At 43.4% G+C, this 19,152-nt stretch overlaps 1 protein-coding gene across 1 annotated transcript in view; it reads right to left on the reverse strand.

Moving 5' to 3' along the window:
• SCAF8 (SR-related CTD associated factor 8) overlaps positions 1-19,152 on the reverse strand; it is a 1,875,331-nt gene that overhangs the window by 1,001,765 nt on the left and 854,414 nt on the right. The window contains exon 8 of the mRNA XM_044063383.1: positions 15,262-15,429. Coding sequence (XP_043919318.1) covers positions 15,262-15,429 — 168 coding nt within the window. The remainder of the gene's footprint in view (positions 1-15,261; positions 15,430-19,152) is intronic.

The following is a 19,152-nucleotide window of genomic DNA, read 5'->3' on the forward strand; positions in this document are numbered from 1 at the left end:
ATAGCTCGATTGGAAATAATAAGCTTGGAAGGAGAAGAGGCAGAGGTGGAAAGGCATAGACATGAGGCATTTTCCAACTGAAAGACAAGAACATCCACTTTCCAAGCTGTGTGAAGCCCTTGGTTTAATACTTGTTGAGCTGGTGGTTTAGTGGAGGTTTGGCATGACATGTCTGGAGTTCCCCATGAGCACTGTCAATTTCTGAAAGTGGGGATCCATGATGGTTTCCATTTTCATTGAGGCTAGGGATTTGTCTGCCTGGCGTGCTCTTACCTGAAGATGTGCTTGCAGAGAAAACGCAGAAGAGTCAAATTGCAGGCTTATGATCTCCCATAAAATCATTGCTTGCCTGCATAGAGGATAAGAATGGTGTTCCCCTTGCTTGTTCTGTTACCACATGACAGTTCCCTTGTCTGTTAGAATCTTGACCTGCCCTGGAAGAAGTAACTCCTTGAGCATCTCACAATGCAAAGCTGGTAGATGCTGTTGATCCTTCATGTTGATATCTTTAAGATGCTGTAGTGTAGATGGCCACTTATGTATATCCACTTTCCATTTAGATGAGCTCCCAAGCAGTGTCGAGATTTAGTCACGTTAAAATGTGACTTCGGTGACATTCTGTCGTTGAAGTCCCTTGTCGGCTTGACATTCCCTGGTATTATGAAAGAATTCCTTTTTGAAGGCAAGGTATGAAGTGAAGGGTGAAATCTTGGCAGTGCTGAGTCCATACATTTTGCTGTACCCTTGCAGCACCAGAATATGCAGTTTGGCAACTAATGCTCCCAGAACTGTCCTCATGAACAGCATGCTTGAAGGACTACCCTAATAGTCAGCACGGTTGATGAGATAGTGTTAACAATGGAGGCGCAGTGGGCTTTTGTTTGTCGGGGTTAAAAGGTAAAGCACATGTCCTGTATTCAGTCTCACACCCAGAAAGCACAGAGCTTGAGATACCCTAGACATCTTAGCACCGTTATGAGAATACCAGATGTGTAGAAGGTCTTAGACTTCTTGGCCTTTATTGCTGTCACAGAATTTCCTCCAAGTTTGAGCCAGAATGAATCAATCGTCCTGCCAAGGAAGGAGATTTAGATGCCTTGAAGCCTGAAGTAAGCTATCACAGTAGCCAGAACCTTGAATACTCACAGAGAACTGAGATAAGCTCTCAGCAATGCAAGAGAACTGATTTCTAAAATCTCCAGTGAAACCCATGAAGGTAAATGCAGAGTATATAGGCACATGAAGGTAAGCTTCCTTGAGCTTGTAGAGTTACCATCAGTGATCCTTGCCCTTGAGGTAACTTCTGAATGTCCAGGCATCTTGAACTTGGGGAATGTCAGATAAGTGTTGAGGATAGATAAATCCAAAATTGGTCTCCACACAGGATAGAATTTGGTACTGTTGACCTTTCTGAGGAATAAAAATTGGTAATAGCAACATGGGGAGATAAAATTCAGCCTTGTATGAGTAACTGAGAAACTTGCTTGAGGAACATCTGGAGGAATGTGGAGGATCTGGGGAGGGCATGCCTTTGTGTAACCGTGAGTGTCTAAATAAAATCTGTAACCGTCTGGAATGATAAAAAGCACCCATCTGTCTTAGTGATTGAATGAAGTAAAGAAGACTGCTGAGACAATCTGACTCCCAGCTGGCTGCCCAGGCGTTAAATCCAGCAGCTGAAAAAACAGAGACAATCTTCCCAAGTCTGAGAGCTGCCTGCCCTCACCAGAAGCTAAAGCAGGTGAAAGAGCTGATCCTAGGCCTAAGCAGACCTTGAGCCCTGCCCTACCACGTCTAGACCTACCCCTAGACTGCTTGAGCCACTTTCTACTGTCCACCTAAAGCAACCAATTTCTACTAAACCCTGCCACTGCACCTTTGTCAAATCTTTAACGATCTGCTAGACAATAGCACAATCCTCCATTTTTCAGAAAATCTTGCTTCCACAGGCGGTCCAAACAACACATCTCCATGTAAGGCATCAGTCCTCCTGAAGATGTAACATGCTCAGAACAGGATCTGATCCCACAACCAAACATGTCTGCAGGAACAGAAGGACACTGCAAAACCCTCGAGGAGGCATGCTCAGCATCAAAGCCACATCCAGCAGAATGCTCACCCACTTGCTCGAACCCACATAGCAGCCATCAGCGCAGCTACACTTAATACCGCTCCGCCAAAGCAGCAACACTAACTTTCAATTGTGACGCCCTCAATTCTAGCCTTTCAGCATATGAAACTGAATTCCACCTTCTCATGGCTAGAGCCTCTTAATCATATACTTTGAATTTTAACCTATCCAAAGCCCTTACTCTTTATCAAAGGGTAAATACTTTTTAACCCGCCCCCTGGGGGAACCTTCCAAATGTATGACTTCAGGCACTGGGTCAGCCCTTTGAGCTTTAACACAGAGGGTATGAGCTTGGGCACCCAGAAATACCTATCCCGGGCTTAACAGGAGCAGGAGGCAACTCGTCAGGGTTCAGGGGACCTGAAACCAAAACATAAAGAGGAACATTCAACACAGGAGAGGCATAGCCAGGGGCCTATGCTGGGGTAAAAAGGAGAATTCCCTAAGCCTTTTCCTGGAATCAGAGTAATCCTGGCCTTCAAGCATAGGCAGGCCCCTCATGGGTGAAGGAGAATCTGAAAATGAAAATCCTCCCAGGAGGCTGAGGTGGCCTCATCCACATCAGAATCCAGAATAAGTGAGAGAGTCTGCAAGTCTTCACAGACAGACTCTGATCAGGCGGGGCATAAAACCTCTAATCAGAATCGTTCCACCCTAGGCAACTCAGTGGGGGCATAGAACCTCTAATCAGACTTAATCAAATCTTCTGCCATTTCCAAGCATATGTTTCCCTACCTCTAAGCCTTATAATCAAAGGAGAAGCCCCCACAAGCTGAACGGCCTACCTCTAAAGCTTTGGCATTAGAGGAGGCTGGCCCTACTCCTGGAGAGAGGGAAGAACAGTTAGTAAGAAAGCCCCTCAGCCTGGCCTACCTCCTCCTTGGGGCACAGAAGATGAGGCCAGTAAAACTAAAGAAAGCAGACTCCATATTGTTACCTCCTGGCAAAAACTTCAGCCCCCTGTAAATGCTAAAGAACCGGGCCTAGGGGACTGCGGTTCCGCACTCTGTTCCTTCACTGTTTTGTCATGCCTTCTACTCCCTGGCACAATCAAGCCTCATATTAAATTACAGCAGCTTCTGCTACACTAACCTAGCACAATCAAACTCCTCTTAATAGTCGCTTGTTAATTCCTATGCACAAGGCGGCCCTAAACGTCGTCGTGCTCCCACCCTAAACAGTTCAACTCTGGCTCTATGATAATCCCTATGGGCAGCTGCTTCCACAAAATACAGTAGTTCACTTTCTGACATCGGTTAAAATACTGACATCATACCCAGACACTGGGAAGCGAAAAAAAAAAGATGATTCCCTGACTATAGTGTCTAACCCCTCTCATCAACTTTTAATACTTCAGAAAAAGAACAAGTCATTTATTCAAGGCTGCATTAAGAAGCTGCACTTTTGACATCCTCTGGCAAGAGATGTTGCTAAACCAGGTATAACTCTTAAACATGGACTTCGCAATTATCATTCTAAATGCTGCATTCACAGCAGCATAGCCATATCCTTTCTCCAAATCTATCAAGTAATGAGAAGTTATGTACCTACCATAACGTTCCATGCTAGTTGTCTTCTCTCGCCTTCTTTCTTGCTGGATGGGTGGGTTCGGAGCCGATCCTCGGCTCCGACTCGGCCACTTACTAAAGCTCGATAGCTTATTTTACCGGCTCGAGGCAACCCTATATCCCATGATGCTAGGCGATAACTCCCCAGATCTCGTTTGGAAGCTGAAAAACCTAGCATAGGCCAATAAAACAAAATCCTCCAACTGGGAGGAGGAGGAAGAGGGATAAAAACCCCCAAAGATCGTTATCTACACTATATATATCCTAGGACACCTAGATGGTGAACAAGGGGATATAAGGACCCTTCAAGGAAGGGAAGATCTTCTCGGTCTGTCCAGGCTAGGGGGATGGTGGGTGGGGCGAAGAAAGAAGGCGAGAAGACAACTAACATGGAACGTTATGGTAGGTACATAACTTCTCAATGTTAAGTTGTCAATCTCGCTTCATTCTTGCTGGATGGGACCAGCGTCCTAGCATCTTCATCCTGGGTGGCTCATTGGAACAGACTCTTAAGAATGGTGGAACCAAATGTTGCTCTGTCCCTGGAGGCCATGTCCAATTTGTAATGCGAAACAAAGGTATGAGGAGAGGCCCATGTGGCTGCCGCACAGATAGTATCTATTGGTAGTCTAGCTTGAAAAGCTGTAAATGTAGCTAGTGCTCTAGTTGAATGGGCTTTTGGCTTAGAAGTTAATTCCCTGCCTCTGAGTTGATAAATAGATGTAATCACAGAAGACAGCCACCTAGATAGGGTTACCTTAGAAACAGGAAGGCCTTTCTTATTTTCTGCGTACGATAAAAACAGTTGATCAGACTTCCTTATTTGTTTGGTTCTATCCAAATAGTATCGGAGCTGGCGGTGAACATCTAGATAATGTAGCTTTGCTCCACTCTATTAGTATAGTTTGGGAAAAAAACTGGGAGATCAATTGATTGATTTAAATTTGTCTGCGAAGCCACCTTGGGTAAGAAGGATGGATTAGTCCTTAGAGAAACTCTGTCTTTATGGAAGATTAAGTAGGGAGGACGAATGCAGAGGGCGTGAAGCTCAGATACTCTCCTAGCAGAAGTAATGGCAACTAGGAAGAGTGTCTTCCAGGAAAGAAATTTCAATGAACAGGAGACCCGCAGGTTCAAAGGGGGGGAGAATCAAGGATGTTAAGACTAAATTAAGTTCCCACTGAGGTGGAGGGTCTTTGATCAGAGGCTTAAGTAAAAATACACCTTTAAGGAAAGCTTTGCAAAGCTTATTGGACATGATGTTGTGGTCCAATAAGCCTGTATAAAAATTCGATATGGCTGCCAACTGAACCTTTACTGTAGAGGCAGAAGACCCTGAATGAAAAATTTCGGCTAGGAAGTCTAAGACCGAATGAATTGGGGCAGTAAAGGGATCTATATTCCTTGCCTTTGCCCAAAAGGAGAAACGTTTCCATTTACTAGTGTAAATCCTTCTGGTGGAAGATTTAAGGGAAGCTACTTTGACATCCCGGACGGGATTAGAAATCATAGGAAGCCTGGCTAAGGACGGAAGTGGAGCAACCAAGCAGTGAGGTTGAGAGAATGTAGGGATTGGTGCAGCTGCCTCGACTGATGGGTCAACAGATCTGGAAGCTGGGTCCAGATGCCAAGGCTGTACCAAAAGATAACTATGTAGGAATGGAAACCATATCTGTTGAGGCCAATAAGGGGCAATGAGAATCAACTTGGCTCTCAAGGCGGTTGCTTTCTGAATTACTTGTGGGATTAGAGGAAAGGGTGGAAAGGCATAGAGAAGTCCCCGAGGCCAATCTTGGACTAGAGCGTCTCTGAGGGGATGGCCTGGAAGGGGGAAGAGGGTGAAGAAGTCAGGGCATTTGCTGTTTTGGAGTGTAGCAAAAAGATCGCAGCAAGGAAGGCCCCACTTCTGAAAAATCTCTTCCGCCACAGATTGTTTGAGAGACCACTCATGTGGCATGAGTATAGCTCTGCTCAACCTGTCCGCTATGATGTTGGACTTCCCGGGGATATGCGTTGCTATCAAAAACCGCTGAGAGGATATTGCCCATTGCCAAAGTCTGAGTGCCTCTCGACACAGGGGATAGGACTTGGTTCCGCCTTGCTTGTTGATATACCACACTACGGACATATTGTCCGTTTGGATTGCAATAGTTCCTAGGGGAAGAGAGTCGTGGAGGGCTTGCAACGTTAAAAGCACTGCTCTCATCTCTAGGACATTTATGTGCAGGTGGCGTTCGAAAGGTTGCCAAGTGCCATGGACCATCCGGCCCTGAAAATGCCCCCCCCCCCGATCAGGGAGGCGTCCGATGTCACCGTGGCGACCGGGGGAGGAGGAACAAAGGGTCTGCCCTGATGGACTTGAGGGACAATATCCACCAGGACAGATGACTTTTGCAAGTTGGAGTTATCATGATCTTGTGGTGCATGGGGAGTTGCTGAAAAGACCACTGGGCGAAAAGCATCCACTGTAGAAGACGCATGTAAAAACGTGCAAGGGGAAGAAGTGTTATGGCGGCCGCCATAAGACCCAATACTTTCAGGACATACCTGGCCTGAATTTTGTCGCTCTGAAGAAGAACATGGACATGGTTTTGAATATCTAAGACCCTTTGATCTGTTAACTTTGCTGAAAGTTGTACGGTGTTCAACTTGACGCCTATAAAGGTAATAGACTGACAAGGTGAAAAGGCAGACTTTTCGAAATTTATAGAGATTCCTAGCCCTCTGCAAATGTGAATGGTGTAAGCTCTGACTTGGAGAAGTTGAAGCCTGGTGGTGGCAGTGAGGAGCCAGTCGTCTAGATATGAAAACACCTGGAATCCTTGCCGTCTCAGGTGAGCCGTAACCACTGCCATACATTTGGTGAACACTCTGGGGGCTGTAGTGAGACCAAAGGGCAAGGCTCTGAACTGGTAGTGACTGACCCCAGCCGAAAGCTGAGAAACCTTCTGGAGCGCCTGTGAATTTTGATGTGATAGTACACATCCTGAAGGTCCACTGAGCACATCCAATTGTCCTTGCCCAGAAAGGGTAGAATGGACTGTAGCGTGACCATCCGGAATCTTGTTCTCTTTACAAACGTGTTTAGTTTGCTGAGATGTAATATTGGTCTCCAGTCCCCTGTCTTTTTCAGTACCAAAAAGAACCTTGAGTAGATTCCGGATCCTAGTTGGTCTGCTGGGACTGGCTGGATGGCTCTTTTTGCTAGCAGTTTTGATATCTCTGATACTGCTAGTTCCCTTAGACCGGGTGGAACGCCTGGAAGGGTTCCCTTTTGCTGAATTGGGGTTTGGATAAAGGGAATTTTGAAACCCTCGGATATGATCGACTGTACCCATTTGTCTTGAGTAAGGGAAAGCTAGGCTATTGGGTACAGTGACAATCTTCCCCCGACTGCCTCCGACGGTGGACAATCGGGCAACATCTCAGGGATGCCGGAAGGGTTTGTCAGAGAGAGGCTCCCTGCTACCCTGGTTCTGCGGACCCCCTTTGCCCCTAGGGCGGCGTCTGTTGTTGTTACCCCCTCTGCCTCTGGGGGTAAACTAACCTCTTGTGTCAGGCGTGACTCCTTGAGATTTGCGGAACCACATTTTCCCACCCTTCTGACCCTTAGGGTATGGTCTTGAAGGGGTGGACAAACAGACTCCTACGGCAAAAAGAGTCTTGCCATCTTGTTCGCATCTGGTCAAGGCGTCTTTCACTTGAGGTCCGAACAAAGCCGAACCATCAAAAGGGGAATTTGTGAAGGACGCCTTGAAAGGGTCCGCGAAATTACACAGCCGCATCCAGGCGTGACGCCTTAAGGCAACTCCTGTGCCCGCGGCCCTACTCGCTCCATCGGCTGCATATGAAATTAGACGCATGGAGGAGTTAACAAGCGAGTTCAGGGTTCCACGCTGTGAGTTTATTTTATCCTGGGACCCAGCAGCTCATGGATCCTGTGAAACTTCTCCCAACTCTTTGAGAATATCTCTCTGAAGGCGGGTGAAGTGACACAAGTAATTCAGCGACCGCATGGCAAAGGTCGCTGAAATAAACATCTGCTTAACGTACCTATCCATGGTCCTAGAATCCTTATTAGGAGGATGGATAGGTACTGAAGGATCAGCTAGTTCCTTCTTGGTGGCTGCAGCCACCACCATGGCATCTGCCGGTACACCTTTTGTTAGGAATTGTTTGTCAACTGGTGCTGTGATGAATTTAGATGGCCTCCGAGGGGTGGGTTCCACCGAATCCGGGGCCGACCACGCCTTCCGAGCCACTACTTCCATAAGGGGGTCAAAAGGCAGAGACACCCAGGAGGTGGAGGGTCGAGAACCAAATGCCTCCAGGTACACAGACTCATCCTCGGAAGGATTAAGGGAAGACCAGTTCCCCCTCTGCTTTAGGATTTCTAGGATGTCTGAGAAAGAGACATCCTCAGAGGGGGAGTTTGGGGATCCCTCCGAGTCATCCAAGTCGGTGTCAGATGTAATGGACTCAGGGGAGTCCACATGCTTCCTCTTAGATGTCCTCTTACGCGGAGGCTCCGCTGACAAGTCAGGAGAAGCCTCGAAGAGGAAGATATTCCCAGTGGGGAAACCTGAGGCATTGGATCTCTGGGTCCGGGAGCAAGAGAGTGGGAAGAGAAATCAGCAGGCACTGTAGTGGGAGGAGCTGATGGAGCTGACCGTTGACTATGCCCTGGGGCTAGTACACTCCTCATCACCTCGAAGGCTCCCCTATCAGAAAGGCCAGAGGGCCCCCGATCCAAAGAGGTAGGAACCCCAGGCCCACCGACAGGGAAGGTTCCGAGGCCGATGGGGCCGAGCTCACCAGCGCCAACACTCCGAGAGGGAGAACGGGGTCGGACAATGGTCCGATGCCACTCGCCCCCTCGGAGCCGACTAGAGAGACCAGGCGCCCGGATCCGTCCAATGAAGGCATCAAGGAGGAGATCGGAGCGGAAGACGAAGGAGCCGAAGGGGGAGGTATCCGCCACAACAGTCACGGCTCCGAGGAGCTCCGGCTCCGAACTCTGAGGGAGAGTCGAAGGAGGAAAAATAGATGGAGTCGTAATAGCTACCGTCTGATGAGACGGGCTACAGATCATCTGGGCCAACGCCTGAGACTTTAACAGCCTACTTACCACTCTCTCAAGGTCGTGATCTGAAAGCCTGGACGACCGAGAAGATCGGCTCCGATGGCTCCGCTCCGAGAGCAGGGGAGATCTCGGAGCTGAATGGATGGACTCCAATGAAGGGGATCTTGACCTCTTCTTAGATATGGATGGAGCCAAAGGAGCCGAGGACACGTCGGCTCCAGCCGGAGCCGAAAGTGAATGCATGGACTCAGAGGTATCGGCACCGAGTGGTGCCGAGACCGGAACCTGTGACTCAGAGGGATCGGCTCCAGCCGGAGCCGATCTAGGCACAGACAAAGAGCCAGCAGCCAAAGGCTTAGTACTCGGAGCCGACGGTTTTGCTGGTTTCGAAGGCCTCCCCGACGCAGACTTAGTCGGGGTGCCCTCGGGCTTTAACAAGCCCCTCAGTATAAGTTAGTTCCTGCGCTCCTGCAGGACTTTTGGACTGAATACATGACACACAAAACAAGAGTCCTGCAGGTGCAGGGGTCCCAGGCAGTAAACACAAGAAGTGTGACCGTCTGTCAGAGACATTTTCTGACAGCACGAGTCACACTTCTTAAAGCCTGAGATGTTAGTTTCCTTTAGTTCCTTCGACATAACAGTGTCGAGGGATCACAAAAGGAAAGAGAAAACACACACACAACACTCAAAAAAACAATAAAAAACAATAAAAATATTAATTAGGATACTGACACACCCAAACACTCCACAGGATCCCTAAGAAAAATTAGGAAAGGGGCAGGCTTAAGGCCTAACCTAAGAGTGGAGTGGGGGGGGGGATATAAGGGATAAAAAGGGAAGGTATAAACAGGAATAGAATTAAAGGTAGTCACTAACTACTGAAAAACAACTGGGTGAAAAATTAACCAAAAAGGGTGACTGAACACTATATATTTAAAGACTTACCAGGAGCCGGTAAAAATAACCACCTTGCAAGCGAAAGTGGCAAACGAGATCTGGGGAGTTATCGCCTAGCATCATGGGATATAGGGTTGCCTCGAGCCGGTAAAATAAGCTCTCAAGCTTTAGTAAGTGGCCGAGTCGGAGCCGAGGATCGGCTCCGAACCCATCCAGCAAGAATGAAGGCGAGATTGACAACTTAACATCCTACTTTCGCTGTTGCTGGGAAAGCTGTTAAACCCAGGAGCCAGTATTGCTCTCTACAGATTCACGACACCCCTATCCTGACCTTCAATAGAGTACTTATAAAGGAATTCTGAAGATCCTGTACCCTATAAAACAAGTCAGGCCTCTTAGAAAAAGGGCTGGAAGTCTGGCTCCAGGGAGGAGGAATTAAAGACATCCACGAGGGCTTCATACACTGGAAGGACAGCTTCTGGCTTAGGAAAACCTGGCCCTATGAGATCACAGTACTTTTGTGGGGAAGAGAATTCACATACGTTTGCTACTGGAAATATTCCATCATGAGGAAGGGGATTATCCCCAAATGACAGGTCCTCTGATGGGGAATCAGAGAGCTGGGTAACCTCGCTGTCTGTCACAGTGTAAGGGGCAGGTCCATCACAGAGACAGTCATATTCTTAATCTCATATGTAGGGGAAACAGAGTTTTCCAAATGACTTCTATTTTTCCCTTAATTGAATTCCAGACTGCGTTCAAGTTGCAGGCATTGAAAGAAAAGTCTTCTAACAGCCTAGCTAATCTTGAGGGGGAGACAGAGTGGGTATGAGAGCTCATGACCTGTCATACAGTACTACTTCTGATTTGCCAGGGGCCTGTGCCTTTAATAGTCTGAGTCTCAGCAAACTGGACAACATCCAAAGATTTCTGAACCCAAGACAGAGTCAAGGGGTTTCAGCTTCCTACAAAATCAGATTTAATCTACAATAACAAAGTACATGTTACCCTTCTTTTGCTTATTAAATTCCATTCAAGTAAGGACATATGAACAGAGCTGGCTGTAGTCTGACAGCAGATGCTGGGGGACAGTGGCACAGCAGATTCCAAAGCAGAATCTCCAGAATCCCCAGTTGTAGCAGATACCAGGTTCAAGAGCTCCTTGACTGCCTCCATAGAGCTAAACTCCTTGGACCTTGGGGTACCTTGATAAATTATAGGATTCTGGGGTCTCCCTGAATTTCTCTTTTTTCCCCTTATAAATGGAATGTTCAAGTCTCCAAAACTTACTGTGACCCTATTTCCTAAAATGGATGAGAGCTTCTCCTTAGTCATGTCAGCCCAAAGGATCTTGGGCCTAAAGCCATGCCAAACTACACTACTCTGTTTTTACACCGGGACCGACAAGTGCTCTTTCTCCTAGCACTTGCAATGCAATAATTGAGAACTGAAGATGGCATGGGCAAATGTCACTAATAAACCAGGTACATGAGGAGGTTTGTGGCAAGGTGACAACGGCTTAACCATGGAGGAAGGGTGCCCACCTCTAAAAATCAGGCCAGATGTCAGACATCAGACTGCAGCAGAATTCCCTACAGTGATGACTAACAGTTATCCACACAAAGATCACAACAGTTGCTGAAGTCTTGTGTTAAACCACACAAGTCTCCTCCCCTCCAGTTTTCTCCAGCAGGAAATACTGAAAATCAACGTTTTCTTTGGTGGAGCCAAGTATTCACAAACCTTCATCACTGATGACGTCTTAAGCTTTCTTTTCCATTGAAACTTGTATAATTAACAGTTTTCTATAATTTAACAAAGAACACATTTTCCTTTGGTAGAAGCCTTCAAAAGTGTACAGACATTACAGCCAAAAGGGAGCACAGTCAAACTCTTCTGCACTAGAGGGGAAAAGATTGTAACATTTTCTAATTTAACTGTTGTACATGAAAAATTAGCTTCTCACTTATTTTTTCTTTCCCTTTGACATTATTCTCAAATTTTATTCCTCTTCTTGGTTGTGATGTCTTTTTAGTACCGGAATGTCTTTTAAAGCATTTACTCTCTAGTCTCCTGCAGTGTTCATAATAACCAAAGCCATGGAAAGAAACCAAAGACACTCAAAACTGAAATATGGTCAAGTGTTTTGCTCAAACACTAAATAAATTTCAGTGCTCAAGTCATTACTCCTGACCAATCTTTGTCCTGATGAAATACAAATCTCTTTCTTCACACAGGACAGATTAGAAAACTTCTGAATTTTTTATGCACTAGAAAATTCAAGTAAACAAATGACTAACATGGTACTACCAATAAAGCAATAAACAAGTAAGTCAATGGTTTCAAAGTGAATTACAGAAAACAGTTTATTCCCACTGCTTCTGATGTAGTGAGAAGCAGCATTAATGTAAATAGTGCTGCAGGAATATTCTATAATTATGTTTATACAAATGTATTTAAGTGTTCTGTGAATAACTTTCAGTAATATGTCATTGTGCACTTTAAATATTTATAATGGAAGTATTTAAGCAATTAACAAGGGTTCACCTGCAATATAAAAACTGTATGTGCATTGTTTTATGTATCCTTGAAGCAGACAGGCCGAGGTATCAGATGGTGATTTGGTGTTCTTAAACACTTTCAACGTTTGCCGATTGTTTTTTTCAATATTCTATAAATAGACAGACTGCATTATTTTAAGTGTTGGAGCGGAGATGTAAATGATGGAATGTACTATGTATAATGGAAGGCAAGAATGAACCAGACAGATTAACACCAGAATGGCTTCTGGACTGGAAAAACTACTGCTCACAGAAACAGCATTTTTTTTTTTTAATTTAATGTTAGGCAACTGGCAAAAGTGGACACACACAACATACATAAACTAAGAGGGCAGAGATTCAGGAAACAGACTTCTGAGTTTGGATCTCATAAACTGCAAAATAATGAAAAAGCCTAGAGAGGGCGCTTGATTTTTTTCTGGTCCCCCTTGAGACATCATTTTATCCGTCCAGCTCCAAAGTGTCCCATGTCCACTCAAGGTCTATCAGCAACTTGTTTCAATATCTCTGGGGCCAGTCAAGGATCCTAAGGGTGTCCTGGGGACTCTATCTCTGCTTCCACCAGGATACTTTAAATGCTCTAAATGCTCTACCCACTTTCTTGCTCCCCCTCCCATACTTGCCACTTCAATTCGAGGGCAACTTCCCTCTTTCAACCACACCTTCCCTAAGGGAGTCTCAGCTACAAATGTATATCCCTCCTTGCCATTCCTGTCCTCCGAACAGCTTACTGGACCCAAATCAACTGAGCCGTAGTTATGGCATTATCCCTCTACCCCACTAGAGTGGCTGAGACAGGAGGCTGGAATTTTGAGCTAAAAAACGGTTGAGAGTTACAGATTCGACTAAGATTGTGTGTGTGGAGATACTATACACTTGATATGTTTTTATGACTAAAAGCAATAAATAATTCAGTGGATGCATTTACTCTAAAGTTGAGAAAGGACTTACACTTGGAATCACAAAAACAGCATGTCAAAAAGTATATGTGCTATAGGGTGGGCAGAAAAACAAGAGTGGATTAGCCCAGCATTATGGACCATGAACACACATCCCTAACTGCATCCCAAGCATATCTCCCAACTGTCCAGAATCTTGCAGAATGTCTAGATTTTTGCCTCATATTTATGGCCTGTTCCTCATAAAATGCGCCATTTTCTGGCAAATCACTGAAGATTGAAGTCACTAAATAATGACAGACATTTGAGTTTCAGACTTCATATCCTTCATAAAATACAGAATTCAAAACCTGTTATTCTAACAACTTACTAAGTTTATAGGAGCAATATTTCAAATCTGTCCCTATTTTTGGGCCTTTACCCCTCCCATTATTTCTGGCTTTGTCCAGATTTCTTGCAGTGAGAGACTGAAAGAGATTATCCCAAGTTCCAGTAGCAGCTCGGGTGATGGAACAGCCAGGCAGGTTAAGGTTGGAGTGAGTATTTGACAACAGCTTAGACAACAGCTTACCCATCCTGAAGTAAATAGTGGCTTCTAGTCAGTTGATCCTTGTAAGGCAAGCAGAAACCTGCATGGTCAGGACTGAGGACAAGGGCTTTTCAACACCAAAACAATGACAGCAGCCCTCCCACTTGCATGAAGAAGGTACAAAACATCCCTCAGTGATGCAAATGCTCACATCAGCTACAAGGGGGTAGGTTAGGCCTTTTCTATAAACATTCTCATTGCTGGGATGTCAACAAGGGCACAAACCATATCAGATGGTTGCCTGGATGATTACCCCTCTGGTCGGCTCTTGCCGCCATGATGCAGACACTCTAGCACAGGACAGCAACTGTGCACAAAATCGAAAGAATGATGGTTGGCAGGCATGAAGGGAAACAGCATATAGGAAAAATAATACAGTGGATTAAAAAAAAGGCTGGAGAGGAAGTCAAGCAGTAAAATCAAGAAAAGAGGAAGTATCCAATAAGGGGTAGAAATCTGAGCAGCATTATTCAAGCATTGCACTATTAACAAAATTGGTGTTACAGCACTTTTTTTTAAATCCATACATTTCAAAAAATACTATGGATACAAGAAAAAAACGTCTTTTTTGCAGATAATTTGGTGGTGAAATAAGCAGTGTAAGAACACTACAGAAGGAATTAAAGAAAGTTGGGATTTAAAATAAAAAATATGATGGTGGTTAATCATAAAACAAATGGAGATCTGTGCAGTGTGTTGCAAGATTTGATTTTTTCCCTTTGTGGAGCACATGTTTAAAGTATCTCATGAATAAAATTACTTCAGTCGTTTGGAAAACACCTCAATGTAACTATGTCAGTGCTAAGGCTAACAAGACATCAATATAAGGCAGGAAATATTAACTAGGTCATGCTTGAAGTAGTAAATGCAGTTTCAGAGGCTTAGACAAAGGAGACTAGCATGTTAGAGTAGAAAAGGTAAGACCAAACTGAGAAGATACACCTGAAATGTTTAAAGGAATTGATCTGTTCATTCCAGTGGAAAAATGGAAGTGGTGGTAAGATATGGATAAATGAGGCAAAAAACACAAATTAGATGGACAAACTTAGAATCAGGACGGATGGGGCACGACTGGCAAATAGGAGGAGCTCAGTAAGAGTGAGCTAAGCATGGAATTCTTTGCCTTCAAGGAAAAAGGAAGACGGAAATGAGGGCAAAGTTAAGTTTAATGTTAAGTTACTCTGGATAAACGCAATACAATCTCACAGGGAAATTTATAGGGCAATTTCAGTAATTGGAAACATGCAAGCTAAGTACTTTCGGAAAGAAAAAAAAAAACATTTTGCTGTGTACACTTTTCAGAACATCTCAAATGGATAAAACCAACATTCTCACAAAGCTTTCAATTAAAACAAAGAAAAAAAACTGCCACATAACAGTGTTCGTGTTGGAGGCAGAGTACCAGCAACAGTAGAAAGGTAATATTTGTCATGCAGGGATAGTGTTAAACTCCTAACATTTCAAACCGCAGTGGAGGAAAGCACCTGTGAGATAAAACAGACACAATTTAAGCATCCACAACAAACGCACCTTTACACCTTGCTCAAGTGGGTTGAACGTATTTGCTGCTGCAGCAGCTGCAGTGAGTTGTGCGGTGAGAGCTTGTAATTGAACCACAAGACCTGCATCTAATGCTTGGAGTAGCGATGGCTGTGATTTTTGTTGTTGCACCTGTATTGACTGGATCAACTGCTGAAGCTAAAAGAAAAACAAAACTTGGCAAATATGCTTCAATTAATGCAATAAATTCTTCTGAAATAAAATGTAAAGCAATATTAGCATATTATATGCATTAGAGAGTGGCATGTCTGCATTTAAAAACAAGTTTCAAGACAAACTGACCTACATAAATATGCATTTAAAAAAAGTACGGCTATATACCTATAAATTGACTGGCACCCTTTTACATATAAACTAAAGTAGAATTTCAAGTTTTACTTAAATGGTCCACTCCTTGACAACAATCCATTACAGGTATGCTTCAACTATACTCTAATACAAATACCAATTTTTTAATATTATACATCTGACATAAAATTCATAAGGAGTCTATAAAATATAGTTACACGCATTCAAACTAAATACAATCACTCCCGCACAAAAACGCATAAGAAATGTACTACATTATGTAGTACATGTACTGCACGGATTATGCTCTGGAACTGGAAGAAAAAAATTTCTTATGCACTGCTTCCACATGTTATGCTCTAGTCTCTTGCTAAACCGTACATTGACTGTGGACACCAAAAATTCAGCAGCTAAAAGATAAAAGAAAGCTTTGAAAGTTGTAAAATACTTCTCACTACCATGCCAAAAAGCAGACTGAAGTGTTTAACAGCATTTAAAGCTGTTAGTCTGTCAAAAGATACAGTTTCTAGCCGTAGTCTAAGTCATGGCTTTTGAAGCTATAAAACACTTATAACTCCTTTATACCCCACCCCCTGGTACATATTACCACCATGGAGCAGCTGAAGCTCCATGTGTTACAAAGAATTATGACCGGGTCTCTCGGATCGCAACAAACTATTTAAGCTTCACTCTCAAAGTGAATTTCTTGATATCTGATGCCTCAAAAGCACATACATTTGTTATGATCAGAGACTCGTACATAATCCTCTACATATCTGTTTTCAAACTATTACGCTCCACATTACATATGTCCCATCAGTTACTGTTTACACCATGTGGCTCAGGTTGTGGCTGAAAAGGACACTGACTAGTTCACTCAGTTATGAAACGTGTGAATGAACAAGCCACTTGGACTACTGCGTCGATGTACTTTATCAAAAAACATGTATACACTACATTAAAAACATGTACTCCTGAATGCATTCTGTTTTTAAACAATCAAATGTTACATTGCACTTACTGATGTACACTAAAACCTAGTTGTCTTACTAGAGTTTGTAAATGTTAAAATTGTTTAAACAAAAACAAATACATATACACACATATATATATATATATATATATATATATATAGATATATACATATACATATATGTGTGTGTGTGTGTGTGTGTATATATATATATATATATATATATATATATATATATATATATATATATATATTTCATAGTGTCTATATTACATATTCGAAGCTTCAAAATTTTGAACTTCATATGTTTGACAACATATGAGCGAAACTTGAAACCTCAAATATATAATAAAAAAGCCAAAAACTTACCTTAATACTCTGAGCAAGGGGGCAAGCCCCGTTGCACCCCCCACACTCCCCCCTACTTACATATACCAACTCAGAGACAGCACTTCAGTGCAGAAAAGGGAAATTTTCCCATTTTGTGCATACAGAGCCATTGCCTTTCACCTTCGAACTTTTCAAAGTTTGATCATATGGTGTCGACCATATGACATTCAAACTTTGTAACATTCTGCAATTTAATACGGACCCATACATATATATATATATATATATATATATATATATATATATAAAAAACGCACACACATTTTATGTACATCTATAGACAGATTATACATAACTGATAAACACCAAAAGTATTTCAGCTTCGGGAAAACTGGGTATTTTCACAAAAAATTAGCTCTCTCTTAACCACCCTACCACAACTGCGATTAGGGAATCCTTCTACCTAACCCAACTTATTCTTAGCAGCATTCCTTCAAGATCCAAAGATGTTCTCATTCTACTTTAATCCATTACTAGTCCCGTCATTGAGTATTATGCCTCCCATCCTCTACTTACCTCACAAAACATTTAGACCAACTTGAAAGGCCACAGACAAAGTGAACTAAGAGAAGTAGAGGTTTAGGTAACTTAACACAGCACATTAACTCCCTTCCTACCTTCAAATCCAAACATGGTGACTGGATGGGAGACTGCAAATTCACACCTGGACATGGGGGTAATAATTTATTCTCTAGGGGGAATTAAACTTTTATATGTTTGGTGACATGTCTAAGCTTCTGATGGTCCAATTAGGCCACAGACAGTTTAAAATTATGAAACTGTATCAGCCATCATATGGACATCGGTCAATAGCCAAGGGTTTTAAAGCAGCCAAAGTGAAAACCCAACCCATGGTCACTAGACAAGTACACAGTTACTTCATGAACTTAATATAAATGCAGAGGTTAGCACACATTCCCTGTTGCAGTCCTGATTCATAGGAAATCCTGCCTACAAGTGGTCTATAGTCAAGTCTGACTTCAAAAGGTCTAATTTTCAATAGCTTTGTCCAACTGCCTTCCACTAGAATTCAAGAACATTAGTGGTATAATAAGGGAGCTCATCTACAGATTTTGCTTCCTCTGGCAAGCCCAGGGACGGGGTCCCAGTGCCACAGCACAGGTCGCCTTTGAGGCATAACCCACTCTGCTTCATGAGTTCACCATAGAGTTTCCTAACCTCACTCTTGATATGTGCTGTAGGTTCAAGAAGGGAGGAGGCCTGACAGGATCCAAATGGGAAGACAGTGAATAAAGGGTTAAGAAGGATACATCCTAAACCTCAGTGTATCAAGGGAAAAGGAGGAGATGGTGGAAGGAAACATGAACTGCAAAAATGAATGTATTTGGACTTCAACATTTATGGTAATTTTTAGAAAAACTGTACCATGTTGATCTTACTATCCACTGTTGTAGTCCTTACACATGGGTGATTCCCAGAGCATGAAAACATGGGTTGTTAGCAAATGGATGCTACTGTAGGAAAGCAGACCTTGCAGAATGACAGAAGCAAACACTGTCCTTGGATTACATGCCAAACCTCACTTGGATGTTTGCAACAACAACCAAGTAGCTCCATTCAGAATTACCTGAGCATTTATCCCCATTAGAAATGTACTGATGGCTGCCGTATTCCTGAGTATAATGGGTTCTAACCTGGTCAGGGACTGGATTTCCAGAAACTGAATAATAGAAATAAATACACTGTCCAAGCCATTTAGACAGTGTCTGCTTTCTGATTTTTTCTCAGTTATCTTTAGCTGAAGACACAAACAGCTGGTCTGATTTTCTCACATTCTTAATTCAGTCCAGATAAAGTGTGTGTGTGTTTGTGTGTGTGTGTGTGTGTGTGTGTGTGTGTGTGTGTGTGTGTGTGTGTGTGTGTGTGTGTGTGTGTGTGTGTGTGTGTGTGCGTGTGTGTCAGGACCAGACAGGAGACTTAAAGGAAAGTTTCACAAAGCTGAATCTTGATACATTAAGAGATATGCTGCCTAATAAAAGTTAAGTATTGACAAATGGGCCTACAGTCTAGATGTTCACAACAGAACCAAGGCAGATAGGAAATTTTCTTTCTATGCCCAGTGTTACAAAGCTGACAAAGCCTTCAGGTTTATGCTAGGACATCACACCACAATACACTACAACACTGCTGTAGGTTTACCATTCATGCAAAGAAATAAAGTAATGCTAACACTGGTTAAAAGAAATTTA

The sequence above is a fragment of the Protopterus annectens genome, chromosome 1.part0 (genome assembly GCF_019279795.1).
Source record: "Protopterus annectens isolate FY-2018-M chromosome 1.part0, PAN1.0, whole genome shotgun sequence".
Taxonomy (NCBI): Eukaryota; Metazoa; Chordata; order Ceratodontiformes; family Protopteridae; genus Protopterus; species Protopterus annectens.